Consider the following 19,946-nt stretch of genomic DNA (forward strand, 5'->3'; position numbering starts at 1 on the left):
CTCCATCCACTCTAAAAAAGGAGGAGTGGTTCCAAAACAGGTTAAAATTGTCGATAAAACCAATGTTGTGCAGTCTGCAGGTGGACTGAAGCCATGTGTGGAGGCTGAGTAGACGGCTGAAACGCCCGGCCCCACGGGCTAGCGTGGGTATGGAACCTGAAATAAAAATGTATTTTCCACACTTGATTAAGAGATTAAAAAGATTCTTAAAATCCTTTTTGGTCAGCTCAGATGTCATCCGGGCAGTGTCATTTGTTCCAATGTGAACAATAACACAGACTTTGTACAATGCATGGACAGAAAATGATACCACTAGCCCCTGGAAACAGTCTGTAGAGGCCCTCTACCCCTTTAAACACAGAGCCCCAAACTAAGAGGGACAATGGCCCTTTCCAAATAGCCACAGTTCAGTAGGCAGTACGTACTATTCAGTAGGGAGTTTCAGTATACTGAACTTTCGTGGTCATTCAGTATGCATTTCTTGTGTCCACCTCAGTATACTGAACATTTCAGTATGGATACTAACTTCCGGGTTTTATGCAGTATGGATCGGATGTGTGCTTTCAGGAAATGAATTGTATTTTACCACCCACAATGCAGTGCGAAATTAAACTTAAATCGTCACATCACATGTTCCTCCAAATCAAAACAAACGAGCGTGGATTAATTGAATCAATTTTTAATCTAGAGTTAAAGTCCCGACTGAAATCGCTACTTTTAATTAACAACAGAAAATATAACAAATATCTGCATTATTATAAAACCTTTCCCCCTCTATTTAAATAATGATTTCACTATTTAAATGCGTCTTTATTTGTTTATTTTACTTTATATTATGTATCTTACTGTCTTTCATTTGTACTTTCCTTTATGTACTGTACGTTATTTAGTTATTTAATCTTTTACTTGATTTACATTGTGATATTGTTTTTTTTACCTGACTGTATATGCGCATTACTCCTCTTGGAAAAAGCTAAACAAACAAAAAAAACGCGTGGATGCGGCCGATTCGGATAACGTAAATGACACCACTTCCATACTGAATCAATCAGACGAAGTAGGAACAAATATCTGCCTACTGTGCGCGCCTACTGAATAGTAGGTACTAAACAGTATACAGCACAGATAGTAGGTACTCCCTAATGACTAATGCCAACCGACAGATTGAGTAGGTACTTGGCAATTTGGATGCACCCAGTAACTACACCTGCAGAGTTGGTGCTCATTTTGCACGTGTTTTAAGCCAATAAGCATCTTTCCACAACAACTGAAAAAAACTCAAACAGAACATCGGTGCTAAACATGCCAACAGCATTTTTTGCAGTCGTCTTATGGAAATTGAACTTCCATTTGATCTTGTAATTTCTTCCAAAAAAATTGGATGAATTCCTGAAGAGCAGCTAAACGGAGGGAGGGATACTAACAGTTAGTGAATAAGAAAAAGACAATTTAACACTATATCCAAACTAAAGACATAAAGACCTAAAACAAGAGAACAGTAAATAAAAATCAAATACTTAACAGAAACCCTTGAATGCAAAATAGAAACGCTGAGATCGAAATTGGCTGCTTCAAAGCAAGTTTGACGCATCATTAACTGCTTCTTTTTCCACTAGAGGGCACCAGAATAAGCCATGGGCACATTTTACTTATCATCGCCTGATAAAGATGTCAAAGTGACCGTTAGCTAATAGATCATTGTTTTATGATCACTGCCCAGAGATTAAATTCAGTGACTGGATCAGCTGAGGTGACACCGAAAAGCTCCCACCTGTCACTCAAAGAGGCCACGCCCCTTATTCTACATCCCTTTAAGCCTTACTTTATGTAAACAGGTGAGTTAGGATGGCTCCAGTGGTCAAGTAGTTACTGTTTTTGTACTCGGCTGTAAACATGTATTTCTGCTGTTAAGTTGGATATTTTAAATATTGGGCTCTATGGGGATTGACTTTTTGGTACTTAAGTTTTAGCTTCATCTGTCAGCCCTGGCGGTTGTTGATTGGTTTAGAAAAGGTCAAAATGCTCCAGCAACACTTGTAGTAAGAAGATCAACTTTATTAACAATTTAGACCGACGCGTTTTGGCTCGTGGCCTTCATCAGGGTCATCAAGCTGGTTGTTGATTGGTTGTTATGTCAGAGTTCATGTCACATTGTGGGAGTGAAATGTTCCCTTAGTTCAGAGAAAGACTGCTGCTGTCCAATTTTATAACAACCAGCAGGGGCGTCACTCTCCATCACATACAGGACCTCTCTGTGTCAGTGTGAGATAAAGTAATCAGCCCCTCATTTATTGACCCTCATGAGAATTCTGTTGGTGCAGTGTTACTCTCTGTGTTAGTGTGTTATTATCATGTTTTTTGGCTCTACACTGAGCTGAAATTATCCACCCTCTCCATGTACGTTTTCACTGACATCTCTAAACACAGCAACATAATCAGACGAAAATAAACAGACAGACACAAGTACGCAATCATTATTTAAAGAAAAATGAAGGTCAGTGTAAAGATCTTAGTTCTAGTTCTAGTCTGTTAAACGTTCTCTCTTTGCGTACATATGTTTGCTGAGAGAAAGCATGTCTGAACTTTACACCATGAGGTAATACTGACCGATCAACACACACAAACAAACACACATACGCGCACACAAACTTACAACCACACAAACTGTTTCTCAGGGTTCTAATGGGTCAGTAAGTCCAAAAAAGTCCACATTAGAGAACACTGACATTCCTACAGTGTTTTAAAAAAAAGGGAGAGAATAGAGAGAGCGCTCTGTGGATGGACAGGAAACGGTCATCAGAGGGACAAGAATACGACAGGACCCTCCAGCCAAGACAGACCAAGCAGTGTTGGAAAAATGAAGCTAATGCAGTAGTGCGAAACACTGCAATTCCTCAAGTGTGACCCAGATGTCCCACACACAACCATTATCAAAATGTCCATTTGATAGAAGAAATAAAAAGATTTCATGAACACCAGACCTTATTTGAATTTGAATTGCCCCCCGGGGACAAATAAAGTTATTTTTAAATTTGAATTTCACAATTTGTTTTAGTACATTTTGCAGTGGATGTTTCAGCTTCTAGCGGTCAGTGTTTTTATTGAGAGCTATTTACACGGACACAAATGTTTGTGTACTCTGCACAGCTTCATGATAGTGGTGGGATTTTCTTTTAAACGATCCGGATCTTTTTGTTCAGCTGTGTAATAGAGCTCAACAGTGTTGTTCTGGAAGTAAAAATCTCTTATCTTAATTTTCTTCATAGCAGATTAACCATCATTAACCATAATGTCATAACCATCCAACCATCCAAAGTGCTACCTGGATTTAAAACGATGGTTTATACTCCTGTGGGAGACAACCAGAGTCTCAAATCAACATCTCTGATTGGTGGAGTCCACTGTTACCATGACAATGTTAACTGCCACCTGGACTTCAGCTGCCAGCTGCTACCACTGAAGTTCAACCCACTATATACACAAACTACAATATTACAACGTTATTATCAACTATATTAACAATACAATAAAGATAAATTTAGAAAGAAGCTCGCTCGACTATCGTCTGTTGGATTGCGTTGGAATCCCAATGGATTGTGGGATGCGTAGTTCCTTCACTTACAGAAAAGTATGTACACTGTCTTGTACCTTTGCCTTTGTCCATTTTCCAATAGTTTTATTCTACCTAATCAAATGTTTTAAAGTGACAAATATTCAGATAGCTGGTTGTGGGTGGTTGGCTTGGTTCCAGGATTTAAAATATTGGATTTTCTTAAATGTCAGTGGAGGATTTGAATGAGGAAATTAATTAATGTATTTATTATTTATTTATTTATTTATGTATTTATTTAGTCAGCTAAATGTATAAAAGTTTGACCCATGTTTGAAATGTGTGCATGCATGTATTTACTGAAATAATGCATGGTAATTTTACTTCCAAGAAGAATTCCAATAATAAAACTATTTTAAATGATGTATGGTCAGAATACTAATTTCATACAGTTAGTCATGGGAACTTAAAATTCAAGTCAATTTAGCTAGAAGTTATTGTAAATGTTGTGATAACTCAATATTTTGTGTTTGTAAACCACTGGTTCTCAACTGGTGGGTTGAGACCCAAAGTGGGTCGCGGAGCCGTTTTCATTTTTGGGTTGTGGAGGTTTGCCGGTAAAAGAAAATTGTGTCAGAAAGTCCATGAAGCGAAAAAGCCCACACATTGAGCCGACTCATTCACTACTAACACTCTAACTCAGATTGTTAGCAGATGAATCACACACAATTGTGTGTTTTTTGTTTTCAGGCTCAGTTGTGTAATAGTTTTATTTGCTTTAACACATGTTAACAGTCGATATGCACAGCTGCAGGGACAAACATCTGGTGCCATGATGGAGATCTTTATGTTTTCCATGACGTCTGAAGCATGAGGCCCTGAGATCTATGTGTGTGTGTGTGTGTGTGTGTGTTCTGTTGTTTCCCTGCTCAAACACACACATACACGCCTACATTACAAACAGAGGACTATCGTTGTACACTGACCAAGTGAGGACCTATAGTATTTTTCTGGTCATATTAAAAAAACAACCATAGAATCATAATTGAATAGAATAGATCTTAGTCATTTATATAAAAACAATGAGACGGTTTAGCAGCTATTGTCAGCGGCAACTCAAAATCCAGAACTACGAATAAAAACCTTTAAAAAAACAGAGCGCTGGGTTGTGCGTCTGACTGCACTGCCATCTCAATATAAAAAGTAATAGAACAGAGTCAAATAGGATCAGTGTAGTTTAAGTGTTTTAAATATTTACATAAGCATTTCTTTGATACAAAACTGAAAATAATAATGTTCAGTTTAACATTAAGAGATAACATTAAGCCTGCAGATCAAGAGTACCAAGTCTGGATGCAAAAAGGACTGTGTAAACAAAAAGGATTATACATAAACAAACACACACACTCACCATAGACTGTATAAGAAGAGGCCAAAACATTCAGAGCTCCCCCTACTGACTGGCTGCAGTATAGATCATAAGCTCCGCCTCCTCTAAAAAACCCTCCACCAGTGAGTCTGCACCGATGCCGACTTTCGGATCACGTGCAACGCCTATTGTGTCCGGTCGTCATGGATGAAGCAATCTGTGAGTTCAAACACTGCTCCAACTAAGATAGACATTTAATATCCTCATACAGACGTTAACAACTTCAAATGTGTACTGAGGATCAAATATATGTTTATTTATTGTAAAGTGTTTTATATTTACAGGGACTGTTGCAAAAACAAAAGAATATTAAATAATGCTGCAGACAACTTTTCGCTGTTAATATTTATTTCTTATTTTTCTACTTTTGATGTCTTTGTGAAATCTCAATTCAACAACAAAAAAATACACTTTTTGCTGCTCTGATGTTCAACAATATTATCCTTGTCTTTGCATTAATTTAGGACACCCTGTTCTAAAAATTACAATAAATTAACTGAAATTATAAATTACAATAAACAATGTAGGCTCAATCTAATAGTTTTGTTATAAGTCTACACTAATATAATTTACTAAAGAAGAAGAAGAATAATCTAGGCTACATAAATATTCTTACAGAATGCATTAGCTACAAAAAAAGCCGTTCCCGCAAGATACCGCTGAGTAACCATGGTAACACAGAGTTCCTGTTTCCACCTGAGAGAGGGAAGTTGTTCCCAAAGCCTGCCGCTGTATTTCTACCCTACACCTTGATGAAGGGGACTTCATTCAGCTGTGAGTGTCACCTCTAACGGAGTGCACTCCGTCACGGAGGGGGAGAGTGTAGGGGTTGGTTTGAAAAAGGGCCGAGCTCTGATCTCTTCTTCTCAGACTCTGGATGATGTCACCAGAACAAGACTTCAGAGCCTGTCATGGGGAGGATTTTGGCTCCACTTTGAACGACGGGAAGAGGTGGAGCAGTGCTACTTGAAATGAATTCATTTACGCAAACATACTCAGGCGCCGACCAAGTTGTATTTATCAGTAAATATGATTTTATTCTTTATAAAATAAACAAACTTTATCATAGAGTTAGTACAAAAACAAATCTTTATTATATCTGAGGTTAAAGTAAAACAGTGCACATGATATTAATTAAAATCACACTCACACACATGCACACACACACGCGCACACACACACACACTTCCAGGGAACACTCGATACTCAGGAAACAGGAGACAGCAGACAGGGGGTGCTAATAAGCCTGTCTTTGCATTTCCTCCTCACCTGTGCAGTCCTATTGTTTTAAAAATCAAACACATTTTAAGGGAACTTAAACACACATTTGTCAACTTTTATGTTCGTAGTATTGTTTAATGTTTGTTGTATCAACTATTTTTTAAGTTTAAAGGATTTCTTCTCTCATCCGTCTAAAGTGTTCAAATATTCTGACTGTCGTGAAAACATTTTAACTTTTGTGCCCCTCAGCTGGTCTCATGTCAGACACAGCTGATAATGTTAAAAACATGTAGGAATATTGAATCTGATCATCAGGTGATTGATGTCTGCTGGTCCTATCAGAGATCAGTTCAGGTCGGGGGGGGGGAGTAATGTGGGTGTGGAGGGACCACCATCAGAGAGAGACTGAAAAAAAAAACAGAAAGAAAGAAAGAAATCAGCATGATAGGGTGCTTGAAGCGTTCAGGTTATTAAAAAAAAAAAAAAATGCATTGATGTTCATTATGATGTACAAAGTGTATTGAGCTTGAGTGTTGGAAAGATCTTTCCTGTTGGTATGAATTTAGTTTGAAATTTAAAGGATCTTAAAACTGGTAGGGGCCAGAATCACTGGCCTAGATTAATCCTGAGTTAATCACGAGGATAAATTACACTTGAATCAAACCATAGTTAATCCTGAGTTCAACCTCAATAAAACCATTGTTAATCATTAGATACACACCCGTTTAATCCTGAGTTAATCTGAGGTCAAGTCTTTGCCAATCCTGAACTAATACTAAGTAAATACTTTATTACACATGATAGGTTTAGTTACTCCTGAGTCAATCCTACGTAAATTCAGAGATAATCCTGGGTTAAACCTGATAAATCCTGTGTTGATCCAGAGTTCAGTTTTCATTGAAACCCTTTGGTGATGATTACTACTCAGACATATGGTCATGTTATGGTTGGTACCAACTGAGACACAGCCGTGCCGCCCCATGTAATCACAGCGTCACTGACAATGAGTATTTATTAAATAAACGAAAGACAATGACATGAATCCTTTGCCTTGTTTCGTGAATGATCTGTTAGCTGCTGAAAACAACATAAGATGCTAATAATGATGTCATCAGACTGACTGTTCTGAGCTGAGAATCACTGGGAATTTAAATACAACTGTTTCAGTTTAACTATTGCAGCACAGTATGATCAGAGCCAGGTGTGTGTTGGGACTTGTATGTGTATTTTCTGATAATAATGAAAGAAACAGTGTTCTTACAGCATACTGTCCGAAGTTGCGTCGCTGTCTGAAGAGGAGGAAACAGACAATGGAGGATACCACCGTCTGAGCCAACGTGAAGACGAGGAGGGACGACTTCAACCCTTTGCTCATCTTCTGTTGAACACACACACACACACACACACACACACACACACAGTATTAACTCACATCATTCATCAATTACAATGAAAGCAAAGAACATATTTTAAAGATTCTTAAAAGGTGTTTATAAAAGGAATTTACTGGAAATGTGTATAGACAAGAAGACATTATCCTGCTTGCCTGAGAAAAGAACAAGACCTCTCAAGTCTGTTTTTATGTGATAAATGTAAAGTGTTTAACAAGCTGTGACTCGTATAGTCACAATGGAAGTTTGGGTTGCTCATTACAAACACACCTCCATTATTACCCATTAGAGTTTTGAATAACCATATCTATGTGTAACTCTGAAGATTCAAGTTCAATAATCACGAGGAAGAAAGCAGAAATCAATGCATGAGGGAGGTGTGGAGAAGTACACACTCTCTTAAAGGTACAATATAAAAAACTGCTATGTTTTATGGTTAAAACCAGTCCACAAATATGTATGTTTCACCCCAAAATCATTAAGACCACAAATGTATCTATCTTTTTAAATTGTTATTGTCATATCCAGCACACCGTGGATTACATTAAAATGGAAAACACAAACATTAGTGTGGAGAGACAATGAGGTGGAGATGAGGTGGAGCTACTACTCCTAGCGACCCTAAACTAGAAACAGTGAAAATGTCGATCGCGAGTCATGCCAGTCGAAATACTCCATCACCCGCCCTTGCTGTTGTAATCGCTCATGTCTATGGACTGGAAACGTAATGCACATGTGCAAAAAGACACAGTTTTTAGAGGAACTGCATATTGCCAGTTTACACGAAGATGGAGAGGGTGCCATATTCAAAAGTTTTACACTTTGGAATTAGGATTCATAACTTTGTGTTTTCAGGCATCCTACATGCTGTTGTGGTATTAATGAACAGCCAAAACCCGACAAAAGGTTCCCGTTTTCAACTTCAATAGTCATGTAAACAGCCTCTTAGTTCATTACTCTACTCAATAGATGTTAGTCTTGTCAATTAATTAAGGACAAATTAGTTTTACTTAAACTTATTTATGGGTGTCCATTATCAGGAATTAATGCAACCAATGAGAATAGAATGTTCAAACACATTTGATGGTTTATATCTTTGTAAGAAGATCACTGTGATTATTCGGTCTGTTTGGATAATAAATGTGTCCTGTGATGTTCATAGACAGATAAAGCTTCCTACTTTCTTTACAAGTAAAGGTTATTTTCAGTTTTAAACTCCTCAAAGAGACGTTCAATACTTCAACATGTTATTAAAAAAAATGCATTTTTCTCACAGTCACATAGTCATACTTGGAAATGATTCCTCACAGGAAACGACATGATGAACTAAACTAACACATCTTTTTACATAGAGAACAAGCTGTTGTTGTACTTTTTATTTATTTTCTTCTTTCTTCATTTTCACTTAAAACTGATTTTTAAACATTGATAACAGTCTGCTGCGGCGGTGAATTAAAAGATTTTCAATTGTAATCCTATGTTTCATTTTTTAATTCATGTATTTGCTTTTTACAACACAGGGATTGTGCAATGTGTAGCGTGAGAATTTAAACTGCATGTCAAGCACAAACAGCTGTATCTGCAGTATGATGAAATATTTTTGCTCTCTGTTCCCTAAAAAAGGCAACTGGTCAGGAAGTAGAGTCAGACAGTCAGAGTCAGCCCTTTATCAGCTCGGTGGGTTTTTATTGCATGGACATGTTTCTGCAGCTCAGAGGAGAAACTAAAAGAATACATCTATAATAAAAACCTTCTGACATATATGTAAGGTCTTCCCAGGTCCAAAATGAGACACTCTAATACGCCTGGGACATTTGTTCTGGGATCATATAATTTACATATAATTTGTTATCTATGGCTGATTACCTTTGCCCTCTTTTGTAAGCAAGTTCTCCTCAAATGACTCCATAATGGATGCACTGAGATGCTGTTTGCTCTGCAGGTCAGTTAGGCGAGCATTTAACCCTTGGTGTGTGTTTTGTAAATTTCAATAGTTTTGTGAATCAGAACCTGACTGTTTTCCAATAAACAGCCAAAGTGAAACCCTCGTGCATGGTACAACTCAGACTGCAAAAAGAAACAACACTCCTGATACCAAAATAAATATCTCTCATAATCTGAGAAGCTTTGTCTGTCTGCATGACAGCCTGCTGACACTAACCATGGCGTAGTATCTCAGGTTGCAGCTGTTATGCTGAGACTTCACGCAGAGCGGACCTACGTTCCTATCGATGTCCACAGAGTAGATGATCACAGCCACCACAGACAGCAAGGTGGACACCACGCTCACCAGAAAACACACACGGAGCTGCAAAATAACACAAAAATTCAACAAGAAAAGAGGAAGCCATGGGAAGTAGGGTTGTTGCTTTACATTCGCCTTTTGTTATTTACACAAAAAACTGTGGAAGATTTGAGAAATAATCATAGTTATTTTAAATAATTATTCATATTAAAATAATGTAAAGCATCATGGTAGACAGACATTGCAAAGGCTTTTCACCAAGCAGCTACTAATGTTGAACAATTCAGCAATCACTCTTGTTTTGCCTCCAGGATCATCTTCATGCTGGCACTGTCGGTGGATTTAGCACGTACAAACATTAATCATCATAGCCTATATTATTTCAGAATGTGAATTTACAAATAAAAGAATCACTAAAGCTGGTATAATCACAAAATCTAGTATCCAAACGTGATTTTTTTTTTTAAAACTACAGCCTATCAATTGCAAATACAAAAGATTTATTTTTACCTCTAACTACAGCACCCCTAATTTACATGTATAAACATATTCCCACAGCTCTCCTGCAGAGGAGTAAGTTCTGTAACAGGGACACAGCTGCAGGTCCAAACCTGAGTGCAAGTCACAGATCATAAGGACCTGCAGGTTAATGTTTGATGTGTCGCTGTGTGTGTAAGTGTGTGTGTTTAGACTCACAATGTTCATGGTGCCCTGTTTGTCCAGGATGATGGCAGTCACTCCTGCTATGATGAACTAAAAGATGGAGGACAATCAGTGTCAGAGTCAGGTTTATATTTGCATCGGGTTTATATTACCGCCAGGTTTATATCAGACTCTGATAAAAACCTGACTCTGACTTATATAAGTCAGGTTTATATCTGAGCCAAGTTTATATCAGAGTCAGTCTTATATCAATGTCAGAATTATTGATGGGCCAAAAAAAGTCCTTACCAAGAAGCCCAGAATTTTAAATGTGTTATTAAAACAAAGATCAAAGTGTGTCATTTTCTTCGACATATGATGTTTACTGAAACCTCAAACAGACCTGTGTTTCAAAACAGTGAGATGGAGTCTTTTTTTAGAAATCCAGGAGTCAACTGAGCGATATGGGAAGGGCTCATTTTAAGTTACACTCTGTCCAGTTTAGCTCAAGTTAATTGTTCCACCTAGCTTCTTTGAAAACGTGTTACATCAGAAGGAATCAACATTAAAACCAATGAAGTAGAAGAATCTCACCATCAGTCCGCTCCACCAGGGGACGCCGAGGAGCACCACCTCAGTGACCTCAGTGCAGTGCAGGGGAATCGAGTAAGTCATAACCATCAGTCCCAGCATCACCTGAGCCACCTGGACACACACACACACACACACACACACACACACACACACACACACACACACACAAAAAATCTAAATAAAGCATTTTTTCAAACGCTATATCAGGACTGACGTGGTCTCAGTGATGTCATCAATGGTTACTGAAGAGGAGTTTTGAAACCCAGTGATGGCGGTCGCCATGTTTGGAAATTCTGACTGTACATGAATTTAGATCAATCTAAAAACAGACAAATCAGCTTTAACACTTGCAGAAAACTCATGAAAACTCCTGATATCTGCAGGAGGAGCTGTATGTGTGAACACAAACTGACACATTTTTCACTGAAGTTTCTTCTTGGTTTCTCCTGGCTCAAGAATTCACCTCAAGCCAGTGGGAGAGGATGGTGAGGTTTATCTCTTGTGACCAGTGAATTTGCCATAGTCTGAATGCACAAGACCGCTACGATCTCTGTGCACAGAATTAAACGACTGCATTACGTTTACTGTTCTCCAGCATGTTCTTCTCACCTCTTTTGTTGATATCGTGAGGCAAATATTCTCATTATAGAATCGTGTAGCGGACTCTGTTGCTTCGTCCGACCTTTCTGCGTGTTCTGCATGTTTTTTTCCGGAGCAGTCCTACTGGAATGATCTAGATATGTTCAGTGTTCATGTAGTTGTTACTCACCCCCAGACTTTTGGGTTCTCCTTTTTGGATGGCAGCACGTAGAGCCTGCTGTCGGTCCGACAGCTTCACAGAGTTCACATCCTCCAGCACCTGCACCGTCAGATCCCTGGAGATCGCCACCGCCATCACCTGCAGGGGGCAACAGAAGTGAGAGTCTGTAGATCAGATCTCACAGAACCACGTGGACGTGGTTACTGTAGACAAAATCTCTGGTCTAGTGGGGTTTTTTTAACGTTACTAGGTCTTTTTTCTTTTATTTACGACAAAATGATGAATACATTTTTAGGGCTATCAAATTGTTATTTTTTTAATTGCAATTAATTCCTGAATTTCAAGCATTAATCGTGATTAATCATATTTTGTAATGCAAGTTTGATATTCCATGATTTTGCATTTAAAAACTGTTCTTGTTGCCTATTTACTTCCTAGATAAAAAACCTTATTTTATTTTGAAAGAATATAATGAACTACCAGTAAATCAAAGACTTCCCTGATGGTGCTAATAGCATCAGAACATTTTGAAAATTATTTTAGAAACAGACATTAAGTTAAAAATAAAGTAGTGTTTTAATATTCAGAATTCAGTGTACTGTTTGTGGCATTAGTGTGATTAATGTTTGATCAAATGTAAAAATAAATATTTAAATCTAAGATTCAACAAAGTTTTTCTTGGTGCAAAATGCAAATGAGAGCATATCAAATGCAAGCCTTTTACTTTCCAGCAATAAAGACTTCAATCTCGAAGATTGGATTGGGTGAAAAAAAAAGGATTATTAAAAGGTTGTGCAGATACATATGTAGATCAATGAACTGGATTTGCTTTAAATGTCTGTTTAAATCATGTGTCAGAGTGTATACTTATGTTGCCCATTTTACCTCACTGGTTAAGCTAAAATGAGCCAAAGGCTAAAAGGACTTATTTCACAAAAATCAAAGTTTCTTTTCAGATTTTAACCTTTTTTTAAGAGTCTGTCAAATTGATCAGAAGCAGATATCAGAAATCGAAACAGAAATACTTAATAATGTCCCAGGGAGAAATATTTTGGATTTGTTGGTAAACTTAATGATGATTGCTCTATCCTCTTTTTTCAGTGAGTCATCTTTGCTTTGCCATGCTCACTTTCTGTATAGCCTACTCCTTCAACTCATGCACCACTCTGCACCGCCCACCTCAGTAACCTCACACCAATAAGGACTGTTGTTAATTATCAGTTAATGTTACTGACAACTACAATTAAAGATCAGTCATCGTGATTGTCTAATCTTTAAGAGTTATAGGCTATATCTTATTTCATTGAAGTCCCCTGACAGTTATAGTTCACTAGCTTTTTACTTTTCATTCTATGTCAAAGGTCATTTTTTCATTATAATTACACAAAGTCAAATTCATTTTATGTGAACGCCGACCTGGTTAAAAAGCTGGCTCCTATAAATTAAGAAAAGTCTCCTCTTCCTCCTCCTCCTGACATGTTTTATGTCTGAATAATGTTTCACATCAGTGTATATGTGAAATATATCCCGGGTTTATTGAAATTCCGGTGCTGTCAGAGGTGTGAACCAGAGCGCAGCGTGTTTCTGTCCGACCTCCAGATGAGCTCCATTTAGAGGAGCAGCACTGACAAGGTAGACGGCTCTCTTATACTGGGAGGACACGGAGAACTGGGATGCTGTCCCACTAAACCGGACCCAACGAGGGGTGCGATAGATCCGGTCAGAGGACTGTTTTGCTTTGTTTACGCGTTCTTTACGAACTAACGGATCAGGAGCGAGTTGCGTAATCAGACTCGGGCTGTTGAAGTTTCTGCTGTTTGAGAGAAATCGTTTCAGTGTTCAGGAGCAATCTGTTTACTGATCCAGCAGTGAAATACATGTATGTTACACCAGGCTGATTTTAATCCTCATACAGCGGAAGATGTTTCATTCTTACCGTTTTCTCTGCAGATGACTTCACAGACGAGTTCTTCTTCCCCGACGTCTCTTGATTTAAAAAGCTCCTCCTGACATCTGTTTTTTGGAGCAGGGTGGGAGAGTGGATGTGTTTATTAGAGCGAGAGAGAGAGAGAGAGAGAGGGGGGAGATATTGTTCTGATTCTGGTTGAGATCCAACGGAGCTCCTCCTTCTCTTCCTCTCATAGTTTCGTTCTTCAAAAAAAACCAAAAACTTTATTTTCGGGATTTTTACGTTAAATTTATCTGCAGGTCGCAAAAGACGGACTGAAACCCCGTGGATTCTTTAGGAGACATACCAGGCAGCTCTGTAGTGTTTAACTCTACTTCGGGGTGAGTAACTCTGTTCAATGCGACACGGTTTAAATGTTACAAATAAAGGTAAACAGTAAGAAGTCCATCTGGAGGGCAGCGTCAGTCTCTGTTGTGCTGGTCAACAAAGACAAGGGTTAATGCGTCATATGATCTCCATAAACTGTAAAATGTTTACATCGACGTCAGATTGGATTTATTTCATTTCATTTTGTACTTGAATTTGAGAAAAACAAAACTGTAAGAGGGAATTAAACAGGAACTTAATCAAGCTGTTAGATTTATTGTTAAGATCTCTTTGCATCAGACAGTCTGGCGGCATGTTTGAAGCTCCAATAGTTCTGAACCTTTAAAACTATCGAAGTGTGTCTTCCTGTGTGCAACAGCTGAATAATATATTTTACATTTATATAGGCTAGTTTACCAATTCATCAGATTACATAATAAACACCTCATGCATATGTGTGAACACATCAGAGTTTGGGAAGCATGATCAAATATATTTTTTTAAATAACAGAAAGAAACAGATTTTCTGGCCACTGATCAGTCCTGGGCCCTTAGAATGATCCTAACCTAACCTTTCCATACAGCACCGTGTCTGTACCTGCATGTACACTTACTTCATCTTAATGCACCTTTTCTATAACCTTTTCCTTTGTCCATATGTACCCTCTCTTGAACCTGTGTCATGTATACATCGTGTGTACCTGTACACGGTCTGTACCCTGCATACTCTATTTTGCAGATACTTCCCCATAGTGTCTATATTTCCTTTAACTTGATATATCATGTGAATACCTGCGTACCCTGTTACACTAGTTTGTACCCCCTATATCTGTATATACCATCTGTATGACCCAAGCACTCCCCATGTATGAAGGTATACCTTCATGGTTGCGGTGTTTATCTCTAAAACTGTACCCTCTCTTTATCTGTCAGTACCAGTATACACCCTGTCTGTACACGGATGTGTACAAACCTTTATGTTTCCTCCTGATATCTTCATGAGTCTTGTGTGTACCTTATCCTGTTAAACTATATTTTTTCTACCTGAAAAAAACTCTGTCTGCACCCTGTTCATGTGGATCGTGTTGATGCTCTCTATTTCTGCTTACATCCATTCTATACCAGTGTGTATTGTATCTAGGCCTGCATGTACCATGTTGTTCTTTTATGCACCTTGCATACGTCTGTACATCCATTATCTTTATCTGTTTTCCCCTGCCTTACTTACATTTATCAGCTGTATACCTTTATGTGCCCTCGCTACATGTGTGTACCCTGTATATGCCTTATGCAGGTCTTTATCGCATTAACACTATCTATGGCTATAGGTACACCATCTATGTCATTATGTAGCCTTTCTCTGCCTTTATGTTTCTTTTTTGTACCTTTAATTCTTCTAAGTCTGTATGTACCCTGTCTATACCTTTATGTACCATGTCTATGTCAATATTTACCGCTGTGTATACCAGTCTATATCTTTATTTCTCCGGCTTGCACGTCTTTTATATATAGCTTTCTGTTCTAACACAATAACATTTAATGCAAAATATTCTTTCTACAGCGGGTCTACAGGTCATCCACTAAGTTTCTAATGACATTGAGAACATTTTGCACTCCCAAACTAAATTCTCAAACTACCTTCCTTTGCCCACTCTGATAATTGTTTATGTGAAAAGTACATGACATAAAGCAGCATATGGACAAAAATGCGTGCATGAAAATAATTAATGACCTTGTTTGTCGATTTGTAATGCATAAAATGTTCCCTTCAATTCCACATGGTCTTGTCAATTCATTTCATCATAAACCTGACCCTCCGTCCCTCACTCCTCTTCAGTCTGCACTCTTTTCTTATCCCCCCTCCGCCTCCCTCTTTCTTCATCTTTCTCCTCACATCTGCTTCTCATCCTGTTGCATTCCTGTCTTTCCTAAGAGGATTCCGACATGTGGTTTTCATGAACTCTCCCTCTCTCTCCTCTCTGTTCCCCTTTTCTCTCTCATTACCTCTTTCGTACACATTTCTCAATCCCGCCTTCTCTTTCCCAACAGACCCATGCATGTAAACACTAAAACAACACACACACACACACACTAGTTAGAGTGGTAGGATTCCCACTGTCCTCTGCCCTCTCTACGGTCACATGGTGTGTCTCTGTTGGTTTTGGGGTCTATTTGTGTTCTTTGTTTTCTCATACTGTCTGCTCCTCTCCCTCCCTCTCCCAGATTCTATGAATCTGTTATTGTGTCTATCCAGCATTAGGGGACATACTGTACCTCCTACAGCCGTGTAATGTTGGGATTAAGGTGAGCGCTACAGGTGTAATGACCACATACAGCATAGTGTAATGACTATGATATTGTATCTACACCATAGGAGGCTCCACTATCAAATACACACTACCAATGTCTGACTGCTACAGCATTAAGGACTATATGTTTATGTGGCGTACTCAGGCTATTTGAAGGGCAGAGGGTGAAAAACATAAAAAGGGCACCATCTGTACGCCATGTTGTCTAGGCTGTATTTGGCAAAGTAAACGAACTCAGGTGTATTTTCATCAATAGAAGCATCCCAAAAAGGCACATTGACTCACAAAAAGGGGTGTAAAGTTAGACAAATTTTCCAACATGAGAGGGCATTATATCACGTGTTATCCATCAGGAGGGAACCTGCGAGGGCACTTTACTGCATTTTATCCATGTGGAGATTACTTTAGTCTGCACCTCAGGAAGTGTTATCCATTGGAAGGACACTCTTTAATCATGTTTTATTAATTGGAAGGTAGTGTATCTGCATCAAAACAGAAGAAGAAACTTTTTGTGAATGTTAATGTTTGGGTACATGACACTTGTTAGAAAGCTGAATGGTTTCTAAAATTACAATGTAGAGTTACTGCTGTTCTAATCTTACCTCCTGTTTTTCAGCAACATGTCCTCTGAGGGGGCAGAGCCAGCAGGTGAACTCAAGTTACATCGTCTGACAACCTGGTTTGACCCTGAAACTGCCGCGGTGAGATCAGGACAGATTTCTGTCTTTAAACCTACATGAATGAAGATTTAGAATAGTTTAAAACTGTGTGTGTGTGTGTGTGCGTGCGTGCGTGCGTGCGTGCGTGCGTGCGTGCGTGTGTGCGTGTGTGTTTACAGGTGGTGACCATCCTGCTGGGGTTGTTCCAGGTGCTTCTGTCGGTTCCTCTGGGGTATGCCAGCATCCAAGCGCCCTTACTTTTCATCCTGCCTCTGGTCTTAGGAATCTTTGTACGTAACTGTAAACACACCTTTACAAACACACCTGCTGTTCAACAGGAAGAGGCTGAGTCACGCTGTCCATTTTTATATACAGTCCGTAAACATGGGACTGTGATTATAAATAAAGAGATTAAAAACCCTAAATAGGAAGTGGTGCCCAGCTCTTTAATTGCTTATCTTGTTTTTAACATTTCTATGATGAAATTATCAATTTAATAAAGGCTTTTTACTCTTTTTTTTCAGAAGAGTGCCTTGGTTTTTCCATCATTAAGACTTTTGATCCCTCGCAAAACTGATCAAAGTTTGAACTTATGAAACTACATGTCACGTCAGGGGGCAAATCTCGTGTTAAAATCGCAAAAAGTTTGAGGAGGTGTAAAATGACCACCTTTTTTATTATTTTATTTTTAAAACCAGGTGATGCAACTGCAAGAAATTCCACTGAATGAAATATATAAAATATACTTCAAATAAAATCTTAGCAAAGTTATTAAAGAAGGGTTTGTCTTCAATCAAATCTGAACCAAAGTGTCTGCAGTGTCATGAATCATTTCAACAATCAGCTGCAGCGTGAAAAACATGAAGCAGCTTCTCATTTTACAGGATCTGTATGTACACACATTCAAAGGATGTAATTATAACACTCACATTAAAGGTCAAATAATAATCTGCTGCGAGCACCAGATAACCTAGCAGTCATGTAGTGTGCCCCATGTGCAGAGGTTATAGCCCTCAACGCAGTGGTTGTGCTTTAAACTTGACCACTTTTTTCTGAATCTGTCATCGTCTGAACACTTGTCCCTATCATATTTTAATAAATTTTTACAGGATGTTTGACATACTTGTATTTAAAATAACTGAAACACATTTTCAATTAAAATACAGTTTGGATATATGATTTTATGTATTTAGATTGTGATGTTAAAGAATGAAAGTGTCAGGAAATATGCATAGGTTTCATTAAAGGGTTTGAAATAATAAAAACTAATCTACAGCAAGATTAATAGTTTAACAGTGTGTGTGTGTGTGTGTGTGTGTGTGTGTGTGTGTGTGTGTGTGTGTGTGTGTGTGTGTGTGTTTGTGTTGCAGATAGTTGCAGGAGGGTCGTTCACTGTGGCCAATGAGAGGAACCCGAGCAGACTGCTGGTATGTTCACACCTATGGTTCACACATAATAACGAATCTGAGGTTTAACAACCTTTATTTATTCTAACAGAATATCTGAACGCTTTATTTTTCACTTTAAATGAATGTCTCAGTTAATTGCTGGTTCGACATCACTAGGGTTGTCATGGTAACATATTTTTAAACTGTCAAACATTATAGATCAAACAATAATGATACCTCTTTTATTAACACAGCAAGTACTTAGCTGCCAATATTGGTTAATGTCCTGGTTTTAATGACCAAAAGTTGCAGACAAACTCGTGCACACTGTTGAAATTGCACAAAAACATTGGCAATGTTTGGAAAAGAAGGAGACCCTCGCTCCTCTGCAGCGCCTCTCTCTTTTCAAAATGTTGCCAATATTTTTGTGCAACTTAAACAGTGCTCTCGCTTTCTCTTGCAACAGCTTTTGGTTAAAATATGACTGAAGATCTGTAGTTGTTATTTTAGTTGTTATAACTTTTTGATACCAATGATCATGAAAATAACAGAGATTGTATTTAAAAATCTCATCAGTAAAGACAACACAGAATACATTTTCCTTCACTTTAATCAGTGTTTAGATCTCTTAAAGTGCTCAGTCATGGATCTTGATCTCCTCCACAGCTCCGGGGCTGCGCGTGCAGTAACTTGGTCGGCCTGCTGGGGGCGACGCTGGCCTTCTGCCTGTACTGTTACAGGCTGAGCAAAATCCAAATCACAGAACCCTGCCCCCCCATCATCCATGACATGGACTACTATCGCTCAGCTCGAAAATGTCCCGGAGAAGTGCTGGCAGTGAGTGAGAAAAATAAAAAATTGACTGTATATAAAGATGGACGACCAGTCTCAGCCTCCTCCTTTTTTACAACATTGAACCAAAATGCCTACACGTTCAGAGCCAGTCTGTGTAGTGGAGATTCGCTGTTGGAGCTTCAGAATAGACGTCCCACCCCTTCCTCTAACCACACACACCGTTAACTTCCTGCTAAGATCCTGATTACAGAGAGTTCAGTGACTCTTGTGTAAGTGTTTGATATGTTTCCTCTTAATAAGCCGGTGCACAGAGCCCGGCTGGAGCATCAACACAGCTGTTAGTCCGAATGACTTACAGCCTGTAAGCAGGGGGAGCTACACATGTTTTCGCTTCACTTTCAGGGAGCTGTCATGTTGTCCATCTTTTTACACAGTCTAAGGAGCAAAGTATAAAGTTTATTAAGGTCTTGTTGATTGTGTTATGCTGTTTCCCACAGGCTCACTGCTGGTGTCTGATCCTGCTGCTGCTGCTCTACACCACAGGAGCTGTGCTGATGCTCATCCTCCTGTCCGTGTCTGCTCTGAGAGCACTGAAAAAAGACTAACACACACACAGCAAACACACTTACAAACTTACGCATATACCATTTTAATGTACCATTAAAAATCATGTTATTCCAAAACAATA

At 38.6% G+C, this 19,946-nt stretch overlaps 2 protein-coding genes across 3 annotated transcripts; one reads left to right on the forward strand and one right to left on the reverse strand.

Annotated features, from left to right (window-relative positions):
* Positions 1 to 5,990: 5,990 nt before the first annotated feature.
* tmem176 (transmembrane protein 176) lies at positions 5,991 to 13,899 on the reverse strand. Its single transcript, XM_061053238.1, has 7 exons — positions 13,769 to 13,899; positions 11,842 to 11,970; positions 11,073 to 11,183; positions 10,533 to 10,589; positions 9,753 to 9,899; positions 7,462 to 7,578; positions 5,991 to 6,605 (listed from the first exon to the last, which is right to left on the reverse strand). Exons 2-7 carry the CDS (start codon positions 11,965 to 11,967, stop codon positions 6,546 to 6,548), a joined length of 618 nt encoding a protein of 205 aa, XP_060909221.1. The 5' UTR covers positions 11,968 to 11,970; positions 13,769 to 13,899; the 3' UTR covers positions 5,991 to 6,545.
* si:dkey-9i23.16 (uncharacterized protein LOC571915 homolog) lies at positions 13,414 to 19,946 on the forward strand. 2 transcript variants are annotated; one of them, XM_061053272.1, is made up of 6 exons: positions 13,414 to 13,551; positions 17,033 to 17,117; positions 17,255 to 17,365; positions 18,446 to 18,502; positions 19,130 to 19,300; positions 19,756 to 19,946. In XM_061053272.1, exons 2-6 carry the CDS (start codon positions 17,037 to 17,039, stop codon positions 19,861 to 19,863), a joined length of 528 nt encoding a protein of 175 aa, XP_060909255.1. In that variant the 5' UTR covers positions 13,414 to 13,551; positions 17,033 to 17,036; the 3' UTR covers positions 19,864 to 19,946. The 2 variants fall into 2 exon arrangements, with proteins under 2 accessions (XP_060909255.1, XP_060909245.1); XM_061053262.1 differs by lacking the exon at positions 13,414 to 13,551 and adding an exon at positions 13,969 to 14,121.

Source organism: Labrus mixtus, chromosome 2 (genome assembly GCF_963584025.1).
Source record: "Labrus mixtus chromosome 2, fLabMix1.1, whole genome shotgun sequence".
NCBI classification, from domain to species: domain Eukaryota; kingdom Metazoa; phylum Chordata; class Actinopteri; order Labriformes; family Labridae; genus Labrus; species Labrus mixtus.

Coding starts and splice junctions, on each gene's coding strand:
- tmem176 (XM_061053238.1), bottom strand. CDS start 11,967: ATGGCGGTGGCGATCTCCAGGGATCTGACGGTGCAGGTGCTGGAGGAT. Junction 9,900..10,532: donor AACAGGGCACCATGAACATT/GTGAGTCTAAAC, acceptor GTTATTTTGCAG/CTCCGTGTGTGTTTTCTGGT. Junction 6,606..7,461: donor GCAACTTCGGACAGTATGCT/GTAAGAACACTG, acceptor TTTTTTTTTCAG/TCTCTCTCTGATGGTGGTCC.
- si:dkey-9i23.16 (XM_061053272.1), top strand. CDS start 17,037: ATGTCCTCTGAGGGGGCAGAGCCAGCAGGTGAACTCAAGTTACATCGT. Junction 17,366..18,445: donor CTCTGGTCTTAGGAATCTTT/GTACGTAACTGT, acceptor TTTGTGTTGCAG/ATAGTTGCAGGAGGGTCGTT. Junction 19,301..19,755: donor GTCCCGGAGAAGTGCTGGCA/GTGAGTGAGAAA, acceptor TGTTTCCCACAG/GCTCACTGCTGGTGTCTGAT.